This window comes from Pygocentrus nattereri, chromosome 8 (genome assembly GCF_015220715.1).
Source record: "Pygocentrus nattereri isolate fPygNat1 chromosome 8, fPygNat1.pri, whole genome shotgun sequence".
NCBI lineage: Eukaryota > Metazoa > Chordata > Actinopteri > Characiformes > Serrasalmidae > Pygocentrus > Pygocentrus nattereri.
In genome coordinates, this window is record NC_051218.1 from 3,642,501 (window position 1) to 3,658,427 (window position 15,927).

Below are 15,927 nucleotides of genomic sequence, written 5' to 3' on the forward strand. Positions count from 1 at the left end.
GCTCGATAAGCTGTTCGGTTTGTCAAGAACTTCACATATTATGTCCTAAGCAATGTCCATGGTAGTGAAACCACACGGGCAAGATCTCCCCTTTTTTAGAAATCGATACGAAACGTGAAATGTCCATCTCATGCGGATGTGCATTAAGGAACATTAAGCAAACCACTCATCCCAGCATCGCTGGCTGCCTGTTATGGCCCAGAGATGTTGACAGCATCGCGTGCCAGTGTTGAACAGGATTCTTCTCAAAGGGTTTTGTAGATCAGTTGAGCCGCTGTCACAGCTGTGTAGGGTCTATTTTTCTATTGATATGTCAGCCTGTTCCTGGACGAGGAGCCTTTTGTTGAGCTGAGTGTCATCATTTTACTTCCTACTGAGTTTATCGAGATAATGCGGCCTTATCGGAGCACTAACAACGGATAGGTCTTGCATCCGAAAGCTAAACGTATATAAACAAATAAATAGCCACAGTATTGACACAGTATTTTTGCTATTGGAGTATTGTGAATAGAAACAAGACTGGCTCTTGATAATGATCTCTTGTCTGTCTTTCTGGAGATGTTTTGCCTTTGATCCCACCCTCAATATGCTTTAATAAGGACTTTGCTTGACACCTCAGTGTGCTTCTTTTTTTTTTTTTTTTTTTTTATAGGACTACACATTCTGCATTGTTCTTGCCTTTATACTTTTTCTCCCAGGGGTTGGTTCATAACGTTTGTTGTTTTTAGTTGTTGTAAAAAGCAATGAAATTGACCGTTTTTTTTTTTTTTTTTTTATCTGTTCTGTATTCCTTAGAATTAAATGGGCTGTTTTTATTGCTGTCCTATTTAGACTGATATATCTAAATGTCTATTCTGATGGGTTGCCCTGTATTTTGCCTCATTCAAAGCTGAAACGCTGATTATAACCTCACCATGAGTGGGCGAGGCTAAACTACTGAGAACAGAAGAGTGTGATGTATGTAAATGTGTTGTTATGACATCATAAAGTGACCTAAAATGGGCCCGGTTTGCACCATGTGGTCCCTTTTTAAGATTTTGCGTATGGCTTATGTAGTGTAGATATATATATATCAACACAGAGTAATTATAATTTCTCTCACTGTTTTCAGTTGAACAGATAAGGCAAACACAGAGGAGCCGCCATGGGGGACGACAGCGAGTGGATGAAACTGCCCGTTGACCAGAAGTGCGAACATAAGGTGAGCCTTTTCAAATTTTGCTCTTTGGGCCAAAAAGTCATGGACTTGTTGAATAAGGCTGGCAGTTACATCAGCAGGCTGTTTCTACATCAGCAGTTCATTGTTGTTGCTGTTACCCACAGCTGTTCCATCTCTGTTCCTTCCTTAAACAGCAGAATGGCAACAGCAGTGTTATATCACTTGTAGTTTTAGCTTGTCAACTGCTCAGCAATAACTAGGTAAGTTTGAGAGGAGTTTAATCCTCAAAGGATTCCTAGAAGGAAATTTAGCCGCCAGTAGCAGTCAAGCAGCACAGGGCTGTAATAGGAATAAGGGTATAAACAATATAACTGGAAGAATAATGCACAAAATCCTATCTATCAAACAATCTGGAATAATATCTCTGCACTGATATCAGTGCAGACAAAATTTAAATACAAGCATAGGCTGCAAGAATAAGCTTGAGCTGGCTGTGTAACACTCAAACAAACCTTATTCTGTCGTCATTGCTTCAATATCTCTACCAGCAGAAGCTAGAATTAACAGAACGAAGGCCGACAGGACTCTGAAACATTATGAGAGTTTCTATACCCAGCAGGGTTTTAGGGGTTGTCCTCTGCCTTGAAAAATAGCAGCGTTTTACCTTAAAAGTAGCATCCATTTGGACAATAATGGCCTTTCAGGCTGCTGAGAAGAAGTGGGTCACTTAAGCTACCTCAGCCGTGATGTCTTGTTTAGTTTAATGTTCATCTCCACAATCATCGTTCTCCCTTTTACCCCCCAAAGGTATGGAAGGCCAGACTGAATGGGTATGAAGAAGCGCTGAAGCTTTTCCAGCGGATAGGGGACGAGAAGAGTCCCGAATGGGGCAAATACCTGGGACTTATCAAAAAGTTTGTCACGGACTCCAATGCAGTGGCTCAGCTGAAAGGATTGGAAGCGGCGCTTGTTTTTATTGAGAACGCACATGTGGCTGGAAAGTAAGTGCCTTCGTATGTGCTTTCTGATCTTGGAGGGAACTCCTTGCATGTGTGGTTCTTGTACGTGCGGCTGTTTGTGCAGACGTTTCTGAAATCATGGTAACGGTTTCCGGCCGCCGGATCCTTCAGTGACGCGTGCGAAAGTGCTGCTTGTTTAAACGTTGGTCAGTTCATCTGTAATTTGAGGGTTGAGATGCTTCGGGCAGCATCGCTGAAGTTTAACAAGATGTTTCACAAACAAGTCACCCAACGTCTTATAACGGGTGGTGTTTACACCAGCAGAGCTAATGAACCCACGTTTTCTGTGTTCTGCTACTCCACGCTGAATGTTTTACAAATCTGGCATAGCTTGTTTTCATCGGACCCTTTTTTTCCTGTTTTTTTTAAATGGCACCACAGAGAGCCCTTAAACAGCAGTGTAACAGGTAGTGAGACTGAATTTCTTGGCCTTTAACCTTTTTAACTCCGCGGCACCACCGGTGGTTCCAAAACGCACTTCGTCATATTCTTTACTTCACAACTGTTTCATAAGCTTCCTTCGAAAGGTGGGTGTCGTATATGAGCTGTAACTCTTCCTTCCAGTCAAATAGATGATGTAATTTTAGAATTCATTAATTCATTTTTATAATAAGTTTTTTTTTTTTTTTTTTTTTCTACTGAAAATCCACCCATTTTTCCACAAATCTATGCTATAAACTGGATCTCAGATGGTGTCTCTTCAGTGACCTGCTCTGTAAAATATATTTTATAAAATAATTCAGAGCGTCTGAGATTTTTGGCATTCAACAGTAAATTGTAAGCATATAGCTGTGTGTGTGTGTGTGTGTGTGTGTGTGTGTGTGTGTGTGTGTGTGTGTGTGTGTGTGTGTGTGTGTGTGATCATAAAACACACGTTCTGTTAATTAGAGGTGGTAAAAATAATTTACATTTATTTCATGCAGTTACTGAATAATTAGGCATGTAAATTCAGATGCATAAAAGGTTGTTATTAATTAGTTTTTATTATTTTATTAACTGTTCTTAAGACAATCTAAGGCGCCTACCAGTAGATGTTGCAGTTGTTACCTGATTTGCTATTTAAGCTCTTTACCCTGACTATAATTTATAATTATTTTCCACAGTTTTTGTGATTTTAAATGCTTTATTTTTTGGATGGGGGCACAGCCGTCTTTGTAGAGGTGTGAGTGGTTTTCACAGCAGGGGGTTCTCGGAGCCCCTCCTTCACTCCTCATTGCTCACTAGCAGCTCAACACAGTCACATCATTTCACACACAGCGAGACAAGTGTCATAGTTATGGTTGTCATGGTTAAATTAATTAAAATATCCAAATGGTCAGTATGAGGCCTGCCGAATGAGGTCATTAACCTTTAGAGGGCAGCAGTGAGTAGTGTTTTGTTTATTTGAGGTGATCTGTGCCTGTTTAATCTGGATAGCTATTCAGCCAATTTGGCCGCTTTAGACTTGTGCTTTAATTGTTGTGTACAACGATTAAAAGACAGTTACATTGTTAATTAAGGATGCATTGACGTGAGAAGTGTTGACCCACATCTTTAATGTGTACATCTGATGATGACTAGATCCGGCTGGATTAGCGTTACTGAGAAATATCCACAAATCTTAAATGTTTCTTTTTCTTGACTACATACGTAAGGAATAAATCATTTTTTTTCTTTCTTTACCTTATGGCAGTCTCACACGTGTTAATTCTTACAATCTAAGACAAGATAATCCTCTTAAAATGTAACTTTTTAATGTTTTGTAAGAGAGAATTGTTACAAGAACCCAAGGAGGATTTTCCTGCTCACTGTATCTTCCACAGTCACTTCTAGTAGTTTGTCGTCGTTGTGGGTTTTTTATTGATTGATTGATTGGACTGGAGCACTGTGTCCGAGCCCTGGCCCTTAGTAAGGTTTTGATGCCTAATTTGAGATTGTCATTTATTCCGTCACGTTGTGTTGCTCTTTGTGCGAGAAGCGGTTTGTTCAGATGAAGGCCTTTTGTTCAGCCCTGTGTGTGTGCAAAAGCAACAGAGGAGAAATGTGATCCCTGATGAAAGTGAAGCTATTTAGAGCGAGAGAGAGGCAGTCATCAGACTCCATTAGTCATCATATGTTGGGGCAGACAGAAAGTTCAGAAAAGAGCAAAGTTGCAGCTCTCGCATTCGATTTGTATCGGCTCTGTAGCGTCCACCTCGTCTCATCAGGCCGGCCGTGTGTGAAGGCGAGCGCTCGCTGCGCTGTAGTGGACCGGGCTGTAATGGAAATGTTTAGACTAAACGTCGGCCTGATTGTTCATGCGCCGGTTTCCAAAAGCAGAGATGCTTATTGAGCAGTGCCGCTGTGGTTGTCCGTCTAAGTATAGCTGGGCTGGATGGAACCTGGTCAGGCAGCGCTGGTTACATCAGGTCCTCTGTGGGACATCGATTGTTTGAGTTGGCCCTGGGTGACATCAGCCAGCGTGTTGTGTTGGTGCTTTTTGTGCCGAGCAGTCAAAGCTCTGTGTTATATTACAATGACACTTTGGGTGTATTCAGCAGCTAGATTAAATATTTAATCAGTATGACTGTGCAGTTGATGGGTGGGGACTCACTGTTGTGGTGCAGTGTTTTGGTGATGCTGGCTGCTCTAGGGCCAAACCAGTTGGTTAAATTTGGGCTTAATTTGTTCGTGTTTAGCGCTCTTGATGATAACGCATGTTTTATGTTGGGTCTGTTTTTGCCAGGCGTGCGGTATAAATACAGATGCACTGATCAGGCATAACATTATGACCACCTCCTTGTTTATATCATGTCAGATCAAATCAAATTTATTTGTATAGCGCTTTTTACAGACAGTTTTAACAGGAGTGTAAGAATGTACAACCACCCCCCGGTGGGCAAGCCAGGGGCAACAGTGGCAAGGAAAAACTCTCTCAGAACTGAGGAAGAAACCTTGGGAGGAACCAGGCTCACCAGGGGGGACCCGTCCTCCTCTGGTCAAACTACCTACAAGTGATTATACTACTAATATTAATAGCAGTAATTGGTATTAGGAATAGCTGGGAGTCTATGAGAACATCAGTGTAGGGTGGGCAGCTCGTCCAAGGCAGGTGGTGGTAGCTGGGGTGTGGGCAGCTGGTCTGAAGTGGGTAGCAGGAGGGCTCAGCAGTCGGTCGTCCTTCAGTCCTTCAGTCCTTCAGGTCCACTTACTATCCATGGTTTTCCTACACTACAACGTTTACCATTGCGCATCTTTGGAACGAGAATGGGCACGACTGCTGGCATGCATTTGTTGTTGACAACTGATAGCATGTGAATCAGCTTCAAGGATAAAGAGGTTTATCATTAGCCAGTTATTAAATTGAGTAGCTGTAAGTCTGTTCGTCGTTCGCTGAACTCCTCCCAAGTCTGGGTTGACGATGTTAAACTCTGGCTAGATATCACATGTTGACATTATCACCTGCCTTGGTTTTTCTGAAGATTTAGGCGACGAGGAGCTGAGAAATTCTAGAAGCACAGAAGCTTATGATTCTCTACACAGCGATAAAACTGCAAGGGTCCTGTGTTACAGTTGTGAGCAGTTCGCGTGGCTGAGGTGCAGCCAGGCCAGTCCGTCAGGAAACCTAACTACTCAGCATGGGTTAAGGTTCAGAACAATGGTGTAGTAGAGACAGCAGGATGGTCTTGCATCTCTGGTCCAGGCAGATCTTGTAGCCATGTCCACGTTTTGTGGAAGGTAGATTAGGAGTTTTAAATGAAACTAGGATGCATAGCTGGCTAAGGTGTGGTTGCTCTAACTGGTTATGGTGCCACAGTTGCCGTAACGGTTTATTAGTTTAGCACTGCAGTACCAAAGTATTTCATAGGCTGACTAAAATAGCATCAGCTGTGCATTCTTCATTGCCTTTGTTCCTCTCTTATGCATTAATTGTTTTATCACAAAATGGAAGGAGTAAACATGAATATTTCACTTTTTTAATATATTCAGTGCAATGAATTATATAGCCAGGCTCTTTTGGCCTCATCTTGCTCGGACACTTGCTTTCTGAACTGTGCTTGCCTTTGTGGATGTAGCGTTCATTTTCCAACATCGATTGAGCTTTCGAGAGCTGTTGTGACACCATCAGACAGCACATAATGTTCCTGTGCTTTTGAGACAGTTCGATCGTATCGTCATTACTCTCAGTTAGAAGCATTACACGGACGTTTAGCCCATTCTAGAGGAACTCTTGTGACGTCATGGCAACTGCCGTTGAGAATAGAAGAAAACCATGGATACACACTCACCTGGTACTGTTCAATTGCTTGTTAACACAAATAGCTAATCAGCCAATCACACGGCCGCAGCTCACTGCATTTAGGCGTGTAGAGGTGGTCAAGACGACTTGCTGAAGTGCAGACCGAGCATCAGAACGGGGAAGAAAGGGGATTTAAGGGACTTTGAACGTGGCGTGGTTGTTGGTGCCAGACGGGCTGGTCTGAGTATTTCAGAAACTGCTGATCTACTGGGATTTTCACGCACAACCATCTCTAGGGTTTACAGAGAACGGTCCGAAAAAGAGGAAATATCCGGTCAGTTGTGTGGACGTAAATGCCTTGTTGATGTGAGAGGTCAGAGGAGAATGGGCAGACTGATTTGAGATGATGGGCAACAGTAACTCAAATAACCAACCAGAATCTCTAAGGAACGTTTCCAACACCTTGTTGAAAGTGTGTCACGAAGTATTAAGGCAGTTCTGAAGGCAAAAAGGGGGTCCAACCTTTTACTAGCAAGGTGTACCTAATAAAGTGGCTGGTGAGTGTAGGTGCACTTTGTAGTTCTACAGTTACAGACTGTAGTCCATCTGTTTCTCTGATACTCTGTTACCCTGTTCTTCAGTGGTCAGGACCCCCATGGACTCTCAGAGCAGGTACTATTTGGGTGGTGGATCATTCTCAGCACTGCAGTAACACTGACGTAGTGGTGCTGTGTGCATGTTGCGTTGGTACGAGTGGATCAGACACAGCCGGTTGAATCTGGGCTTAATGTGTTCTGGTGTCTTGCTGCTCATATGTGGTTTGTTGTAGGGATGCAGCTATCGCGAATTGTTGCATTTACATGACAGCAGGCACTGAGCGCTATGAGCTAAACTAAAGCACAGATTATAGACGTAACTAACTTTGGAGTTGCATCAATATTACACTGAAAGTGTCATCACAGTGGTAGTTAGGAGACCAGATCCATGTCTGCAGTGAGGAGACTCCTTGTAGAGCCTTATAGTAGTGGGTAATTGGGTATGTAGCCCCAACACTTCGCCCTACCCCTCTATCTCAACAAACATCTGGATGCCCTAACCCTAGACGTGAATGCGGTGGCAGGGGCAAGGGGTGAAATGCATTTGGGCCTTGTAGTATAAGAATTCTTTCTTTCTTTCCTTCCTTCCTTCCTTCCTTCCTTCCTTCCTTCCTTCCTTCCTTCCTTCCTTCCTTCCTTCCTTCCTTCTTTCTTTCCTTCTTTCTTTCCTTCTTTCCTTCCTTCTTTCCTTCTTTCCTTCCTTCTTTCCTTCCTTCTTTCCTTCCTTCTTTCTTTCCTTCCTTCTTTCCTTCCTTCTTTCCTTCTTTCCTTCCTTCCTTCCTTCCTTCCTTCCTTCCTTCCTTCTTTCTTTCCTTCTTTCCTTCCTTCTTTCCTTCTTTCCTTCCTTCTTTCTTTCCTTCTTTCCTTCCTTCTTTCCTTCTTTCCTTCCTTCTTTCCTTCCTTCTTTCCTTCCTTCTTTCTTTCCTTCCTTCTTTCTTTCCTTCCTTCTTTCCTTCTTTCCTTCCTTCTTTCCTTCTTTCCTTCTTTCCTTCCTTCTTTCTTTCCTTCCTTCCTTCTTTCCTTCTTTCCTTCTTTCCTTCCTTCTTTCTTTCCTTCCTTCTTTCTTTCCTTCCTTCCTTCTTTCCTTCCTTCCTTCTTTCCTTCCTTCCTTCTTTCCTTCTTTCCTTCCTTCTTTCCTTCCTTCTTTCCTTCCTTCTTTCCTTCTTTCCTTCCTTCTTTCTTTCCTTCCTTCCTTCTTTCCTTCCTTCCTTCTTTCCTTCCTTCCTTCTTTCCTTCCTTCCTTCCTTCCTTCCTTCCTTCCTTCCTTCTTTCCTTCCTTCTTTCCTTCTTTCCTTCTTTCCTTCTTTCCTTCTTTCCTTCCTTCTTTCCTTCCTTCTTTCTTTCCTTCCTTCTTTCTTTCCTTCTTTCCTTCTTTCCTTCCTTCTTTCCTTCTTTCCTTCTTTCCTTCCTTCTTTCCTTCCTTCTTTCTTTCCTTCCTTCTTTCCTTCCTTCCTTCTTTCCTTCTTTCCTTCTTTCCTTCCTTCCTTCTTTCCTTCCTTCTTTCTTTCCTTCCTTCCTTCTTTCTTTCCTTCCTTCTTTCTTTCCTTCCTTCCTTCTTTCCTTCCTTCCTTCTTTCCTTCCTTCTTTCCTTCCTTCTTTCTTTCCTTCCTTCTTTCTTTCCTTCCTTCTTTCTTTCCTTCCTTCTTTCTTTCCTTCCTTCTTTCCTTCTTTCCTTCCTTCTTTCTTTCTTTCTTTCTTTCTTTCTTTCTTTCTTTCTTTCTTTCTTTCTTTCTTTCTTTCTTTCTTTCTTTCTTTCTTTCTTTCTTTCTTTCTTTCTTTCTTTCTTTCTTTCTTTCTTTCTCTCCTTCTTTCTTTCTGTCTGTCTGTCTGTCTGTCTGTCTGTCTGTCTGTCTGTCTGTCTGTCTGTGACAGAGCCCTGCTAGTGACATCCTGCATATAAACAAAAAAATAATAATGTGTGGCCATGTCTTATTAACAGGGGAATGAGATCATGCATTAAAATCTCAATCCTGCACCACCCAAATTGTGGATACAACTTAATTATCTTGTTCCCACACCTTGCCACGCCGGTATCCGTACTGAGCTGTCGCCTGAATTGATTAACCAACTAGTTCTATCAGCCTGTTTCCAGAGCATTGAGCTTTGATGCTGAGTAATTCAGTGGCATTCTTGTCTTACAGGACAACAGGAGAGGTGGTGTCGGGTGTAGTGAGTAAAGTCTTCAACCAGCCCAAAGCGCGAGCCAAAGAGCTCGGAACAGATATCTGCCTCATGTACATAGAGATAGAGAAAGCGGAGATTGTCCAGGATGAGCTCATCAAAGGACTGGATAACAAGAACCCCAAGATTGTAGTGGCCTGCATTGAAACACTAAGGAAGGCGCTCAGGTGAGTTTGACTGCTCTATTCATCCACTTTATATGATAATAGTGAAAGATGTCTGTGTGAACTCAAACCACTTAGAACAACAGCGGATTCACTAAAATCAAAGCTGCCTGTGTGCACTTGCTAGGTTGTCATACAAGTTTGATATATTTACAATCATGCTTGTGTGAAGTCCTGTGCAAAAGTCAGCGGAGAGAACATGTACAGCTGTTTATCGAGGCAGGATACCGTTATGGTGAATAATATTAGAATCCATACAGATTAACTGTACTTTTTTATAAACCATTTCCAAAGCTCTCCTCAAGGAAGCCCAGCATTTGTAGTTTCCATCCAATGCCTAGTTTATCAAATAAGACATTCATTAAATTAAATCAGGTGCTGTTGAAACTGTGAAACTATAAAAGTATGAATTCATCTGTTTTGTGTTTTTTTTTTTTCTTCTTTTTTTTAATATATTTACAGTGAGTTTGGTTCCAAGATCATAACCCTGAAGCCAGTAGTCAAAGTGTTGCCAAAGCTGTTTGAGTCTCGAGAAAAGGCCGTGCGAGACGAGGCCAAATTGCTAGCAGTAGAGATCTATAAGTGGATTCGTGATGCTTTGCGAACTCCTCTGCAAAACATCAACTCTGTGCAGGTGAGATAAGAGCTTCCACCTTTCCGGCACTCGGCCCTTTGATCTACCTGTGAATGACTAAGAAAAATGCACATACCTGGACTTCAGCTTACAGGAACAACAGAAGACCATCACTAGAAAGAGAAATAACTGCAGGTGGAAATAGGCTGAGGGCTCAGACACAGTGACGTTAATGGTTGACTGGTTGATCATTAAGCAGAAAATCAAGGATGCGACCCCTTAAAAATATCAATTATGAAATGGATAGTTCTAGTTTGGCTAAGCTGTGTTCAAAGCCATTTTAAAATCCTTGATCTATGCACACTTAGGAGCTGAATTATGTATTAATGCACTGAAATATTAAAATGTGATCCTTGTGTGAACTGCAAAAGGTACTGATAGGTAATGCCAGGCATCAACATCTATATGAAGTGAACTTAACTAAAAGATGTTCTGAACATGTGTTTTCCACCCATTACCAGCCCAAATTATGACAAACATAAATGACCTGACCGGGGAGAGATTTGGCTCCGTGTGGCTCAGTAGCTCTCAAACCATTGTCGTCTGCCTAGTCCTTCACTATAATTTTATAATTTTGCACACTCATTCTTTAGTCTTTCTCTAGGAGAGAAAATAATTCTTTCACTTGATGTTTTTTATTCCCCTATATTTCAATATTGTATTTGTGTTCTTGAAAAGTGGTCCTGAACGCCACTGTTAATATATAAGATTCAGATTCCTTTATTGATCCCGGGGGGAAATTGCAGTTGTTACAGTTGCAGCCATTTATGTAAAAATGAACACTTTACTAATAATTTAAGACGATATAGAGAATTTACAGTATGTACACCAGATTTAAGTACTTAAGAATATAGTAAGGTGGCGGTGATTGTGATCATAATATGAGACATCAGGTACAAAGCAGTTACAATTATTTAAATTAAGTTAGTGATATATATATATATATATATATATATATATATATATATATATATATATATATATATATATATATATATATATATATTTATTTATTTATTTATTTATTTATTTATTTATTTAATATAATATAATATAATATAATATAATATAATATAATATACAATTTTCTGTGCGCTTAATTACTCAGTAGGTCTGTCTGCCCTTAAATGCAAAAGTTTGACCGCCCCCTCAATCGAATTACAGGTTTTGTAGACTGTCCAAGTGAAAGTAAATTAACACCTCATTTACTGAGAGCTCACTGGGCATGTTTGACCAGGGTCGCCCAAACTTTTGCATATGACTGTAGCAGAACTGATTGTCTGTTGTGCCTTCATCTATACTCAAAAATTTCTACTATTCAAATAAGAGATTGTTTGTTTAATAGAAACTAAACCAAGTTACATCGGCGTGTAATTTCTAGAAGATTGTCCTGTTTGCACACACTAACAGTTCAGTGCAGTGATTCATAACTTTAATGACAGATACTGAAATAAATAGAGAAATTTGTCTGAAATTGTGAGAAATTCTGTCTTAATTTTCAGAGCGAAATTTTTGGCCATAAAAAAATGAGGTGAATTTTTAGTCTTGAGAAACGAGGTGATTGTGAGACTTGGCAAAAGTAAGGTAACGAGGTGTTTGAGGTATTTGTTTGTATTGTGTTCATGTCCACAGCTGAAGGAGCTTGAGGAGGAGTGGGTGAAGCTGCCTGCGGGTGCCCCAAAACAAAGCCGCTTCCTGCGTTCACAGCAGGACCTGAAGGCTAAGTTCGAGCAGCAGCAGGCGACTGGGGGCGACGAGGGCGATGGTAAGACTGCTTCTCTCTATTACTAATTTCATAGCTGTTAAACTTTTTAATCATTATGTTCAACAGCTGCACAATATAGCTTGTTGATTACCGTGATTTTTGACCATTGCAGTACTGATATGTAAATGAGCCTTCTAACCAATCACAAATGGCTTTACTATTTGAGCATTCTGCCCAGTTACTGAGGAGTTTTTCTGTAGGTATTTCCCTCAATAAAGTATTCTCACTATCCAATAAAATACAGATGTATGGTTAAAGAAAAAAAGTTGATCCCACATTTTTTGTCTCGCCGAATCATCTGAATTAAACTCTCACCATGTTCTTCCAGGTGATGATGATGATGGAGAAGCTGATACACATGTTGATCCCTATGAGCTGCTGGAAGCTGTTGAGATTCTTTCAAAAATCCCAAAAGATTTCTATGAAAAAATTGTAAGTCTGGTCTCACATTTCTCAGACAACCTGTGGATATATTTCTCATCCAAAATGAATAAGCTGTGTTTACAGCTCTTTGTTTGTTTGTTTGTTTGTTTTTAAATGGACTGCCTGTTTCTCTCTGTTCCACCGTAGGAAGCAAAGAAATGGCAGGAAAGGAAAGAAGCTTTGGAAGCAATAGAAACACTCTCAAAAAACCCCAAGCTGGAGAGTGGAGACTATGGGGACTTGGTCCGAGCGCTCAAAAAGGTAACGGGCCTCTGCTGGATGCAGTTGATCTGCTGTTGACCTGCCTGTGCTCCGCCGGCAAATTCATTATTTCTTAGTAACTGTTATTGAAAGTTGGCAAAATATTTGAGAAATGGGGGAATTATGGCATATTTAGTTTTTGTCAGAATAACAGAATTGAATGTGTGTTAATGATTTTAACAATGTTTTTGTGTGCATGTAAAGCCTCACACTGTTTTAGAAAGACGATGTTTTATTGGGTAATAAAATTCTAATCGGGTTTGTTGGCAAATTTTTAATTTTCCTCCACATTTCTAGTTTCAATCGACTGCAACAATACAGTGTAACTTAGTAGCTTTGCATTTTAATCTGGAAAATCTACATCATGTACCAGCTCTATATAAAGCTGACACTTCCTCACTAGGTGTCTCGTTCGGTACATGTTTTGTAAAGCTTATTCAGCTTTGGACTGGTTGTATAGTGTAGTGGGTAACACCTGTCTTCCACACTGTGGACTGGGGTTCAATCCCCTGCACACTACACTATACCAATAAGAGTCCTTGGGCAAGACTCCTAACACTGCCTTCACCTACCAAATTCTAAGTCGTTCTGGATAAGAGCGTCTGCCAAATGTGAGAAATGTAAATGGACGGGTCAGTTTTGGGAAGTGGAGTTCCTCGGATCAATTGAGCTCTGACAATATCATGTCTTTCATTATGCAGGTTGTTGGCAAAGATGCCAACGTAATGCTGGTGACCTTGGCAGCCAAATGCCTAGCTGGACTGGCAGCAGGACTGCGAAAGAAGTTTGGAACATATGCGGGCCATGTAAGTTGAGACAAGTCCAGATGAAACTGTTCCACCGGATGTGGGCGTGGTCATCAGTGAATTTGTGAATTTATGGCTGCCCTGTTCTTTTAAATGACTTACTGGTTTGACACTTACAGCACTTCCATATTTAGAGCCAAGGTCCCGGCTGAAGTCCAACATGCTAACTTTGTTTTCAAAGGTGGTGCCAACCGTTCTTGAGAAGTTTAAGGAAAAGAAACCTCAGGTGGTCCAGGCCTTGCAGGAGGCCATTGATGCCGTCTTCCTTACTGTGAGTAAACCTATCAATCTGATTTAATAACTAAAAACACCAGTTCAGAAACTGCTTTTCAGTACTTTGTTCATTATAAGCTGAGAGAAACTTAATAACTCTGCTCTAAGCATTGTAAATACTACACAGCAGGAAAGAGAAACTTTTTGTTTAGTTCTAAAAATGTCCACTTTTGGCCCAACTTTAACAAACCAACAAGTTTTATCAAGCTGCTTTTTCTTTCAAGTCCAAGTGCTGTAAAATACAGGTCTTAAAGGGAATTCTGCTGGTTAAAAAAAAAGAATGCATAATTTAGTGGTTATGGGGTAAATGAAGTAATTCGGAGTGGTTTGTTGTGAAATAATTCATTGTAGATAAACTGACAGACTCAGAATTCTTTACAGTGGTGCTGATGGGAACCAGGGGTCATGATATCTTCAACACACATGTAGCCACTTTAATTATTATCCAAAACCACCAGAGAACCTACAAATAAATTTTCTTTGGGTACTTTTATTTAACTTGCTGTTAAATTAATAATAACTCCATGTTTTAAAACTGTGATTTAAAAAAAAAAGACTCCAGATAGCGCATGTGTAACCACTTGAAATAACGTTAATAATGTTTGGTTTCTATCATCACAACTGAACGTTTCTGATTCTCCAAGCTTTTCTGGAGCAGAACTCTACATTATTTATGCAAACTTTAAAAAAAAAAATGGGTGGATTCCTCCTTTAAAGCATAGTGCCACCTGTTGGAGGCAGTTAGGAGGGTGTGGGGAGAGAACTTGTGACTATAACAATGTGGAACTGGTTTATATTGCTTACAGACAACACTTCAGAACATCAGCGAGGACGTGTTGGCTGTGATGGATAACAAAAACCCGTCGATCAAACAGCAGGCCTCGCTGTTCCTGGCCCGAAGCTTTCGACACTGCACTCCCGCCACTCTGCCAAAAAGCGTCCTGAAGCCCCTCTGTGCCGCCTTCCTCAAGGTGCCCAACACCTCACACTGTTTACATGTTTAAACTTCAGTTTGAAGTCCTTTTTTTCTGAACTTTGTTTCCTTTGCAGCTACATTGTAAGGAATATTATTTATTTATTTATTTATTTTTTTTTTTTTTTTAACCCCAGATGTAGTAAATCAACCAAGACATGATTGGAGTCCAAAATTTACTTCCTTAGTTCAAAACTGGAGCTATGAGGCCAATGTTTCTAACCTTGATCTTAATCTGCATGTTTTAGCAGTTCACTCTTGATAGATGCTCATCGCTATGGCAGCGCAAGCTGCTGCTAATAACATCAGATGAGCTATAACATAATAGCAGAGATGTGTTGTGAGATTTATTTGTGTTGCTTTGATTGTGATTCCTGTATGTTAAGCAGGTCTTTTTTTTTTTTTTTTAACGTTTTTTTTAATATGTGAAGGGCTATATCTATTTTTTTATGCAGAAAGAGGCTGGTGTAAGTTGGCTGTTTCAGTTTCAACCGAAGGATTGGAAAAGACATTGTCACAAAAAACGAACTCTGGGTCGAAACTTTCTGTAGTTTCTTTAAACCATATAAACATGTTTTTAAAAGGTCTGAAATCCACTTCTTTATCACAGCAAGTGAACGATTCTGCTCCGGAGGTGAGGGATGCTGCGTTTGAAGCATTGGGCACTGCCATGAAAGTGGTAGGGGAGAAAGCAGTTAACCCATTCCTGGCTGATCTGGACAAACTCAAACTGGATAAGGTAACTTTAGATCACTTGGCATTACAGCAAAAAATCTGAAATAAAGGATTGCAATTCGAGATCTGCCTTTTAAATATACTTTTGGCTTTTTTCAGTTTCTCTCACCTCTTGAATCTGTTACTCAATTATTAATCTTAAAACTTGTTATTCAGATTACTCTGAAACTAGTCTGTAAGTCATGTAGTCATTAGAGTGAGGAATTGAAGTGTCCTGCCTGCAGACCCTTAGGGTCTAAGGGATTATACTTCTGAGTAGCCGTTTTGTGCCATTCTGCAGTTTGCTCCAAAGGTCAGTCAACTGTACTTTACTCCAGTGCATACATGTAGGATTGGGCTCTTTGATCGTGCTTGGTGTGTTTTGTGAAGTTCAGTTTCAGGACATTTACCGTTGGCTTTTTCCCCCCCCCCCCCCAAACACAGATTAAAGAATGTGCAGATAAAGTCGAACTTGTTGGTGGGAAGAAGGGGGGAGGAGGTGGAGGCGAGAAGAAGGAGAAACCTGCAGCTAAAGCTCCACCTGTGGAAGAGCCTCCACCCAAAGCTGCTGTTGGTGCTCCTAAAAAAGCTCATCTGGCCAAAGTAAGGTCAAAATACAAGATTGAATTTAGCCCTTTTATATCTTAATTAAACCCTTTGTTACTTCAGCTGTGTAGGTGGGCAATATTACAACATGTGCTACTGCTGTGATAAATTACATCACCTTTATCACAGAATGCTTTTCTCAGTAGGATCAGCTT

General features: G+C 40.7%; 1 protein-coding gene across 3 annotated transcripts in view; it reads left to right on the plus strand.

Annotated features, from left to right (window-relative positions):
* ckap5 (cytoskeleton associated protein 5) overlaps positions 1 to 15,927 on the plus strand; it is a 45,651-nt gene that overhangs the window by 2,475 nt on the left and 27,249 nt on the right. For 2 of the 3 annotated variants that reach the window (XM_037540560.1, XM_037540561.1), the window contains exons 2-13: positions 1,112 to 1,201; positions 1,967 to 2,160; positions 9,114 to 9,320; positions 9,780 to 9,951; positions 11,584 to 11,716; positions 12,045 to 12,148; positions 12,287 to 12,400; positions 13,102 to 13,206; positions 13,388 to 13,477; positions 14,286 to 14,450; positions 15,063 to 15,191; positions 15,611 to 15,769. In XM_037540560.1, coding sequence (XP_037396457.1) covers positions 1,145 to 1,201; positions 1,967 to 2,160; positions 9,114 to 9,320; positions 9,780 to 9,951; positions 11,584 to 11,716; positions 12,045 to 12,148; positions 12,287 to 12,400; positions 13,102 to 13,206; positions 13,388 to 13,477; positions 14,286 to 14,450; positions 15,063 to 15,191; positions 15,611 to 15,769 — 1,629 coding nt within the window. In that variant the 5' untranslated portion in view covers positions 1,112 to 1,144. Of the gene's footprint in view, positions 1 to 1,111; positions 1,202 to 1,966; positions 2,161 to 9,113; positions 9,321 to 9,779; positions 9,952 to 11,583; positions 11,717 to 12,044; positions 12,149 to 12,286; positions 12,401 to 13,101; positions 13,207 to 13,387; positions 13,478 to 14,285; positions 14,451 to 15,062; positions 15,192 to 15,610; positions 15,770 to 15,927 lie in introns of those variants that run through there. The other variant, XM_037540562.1, reaches the window with a different exon arrangement.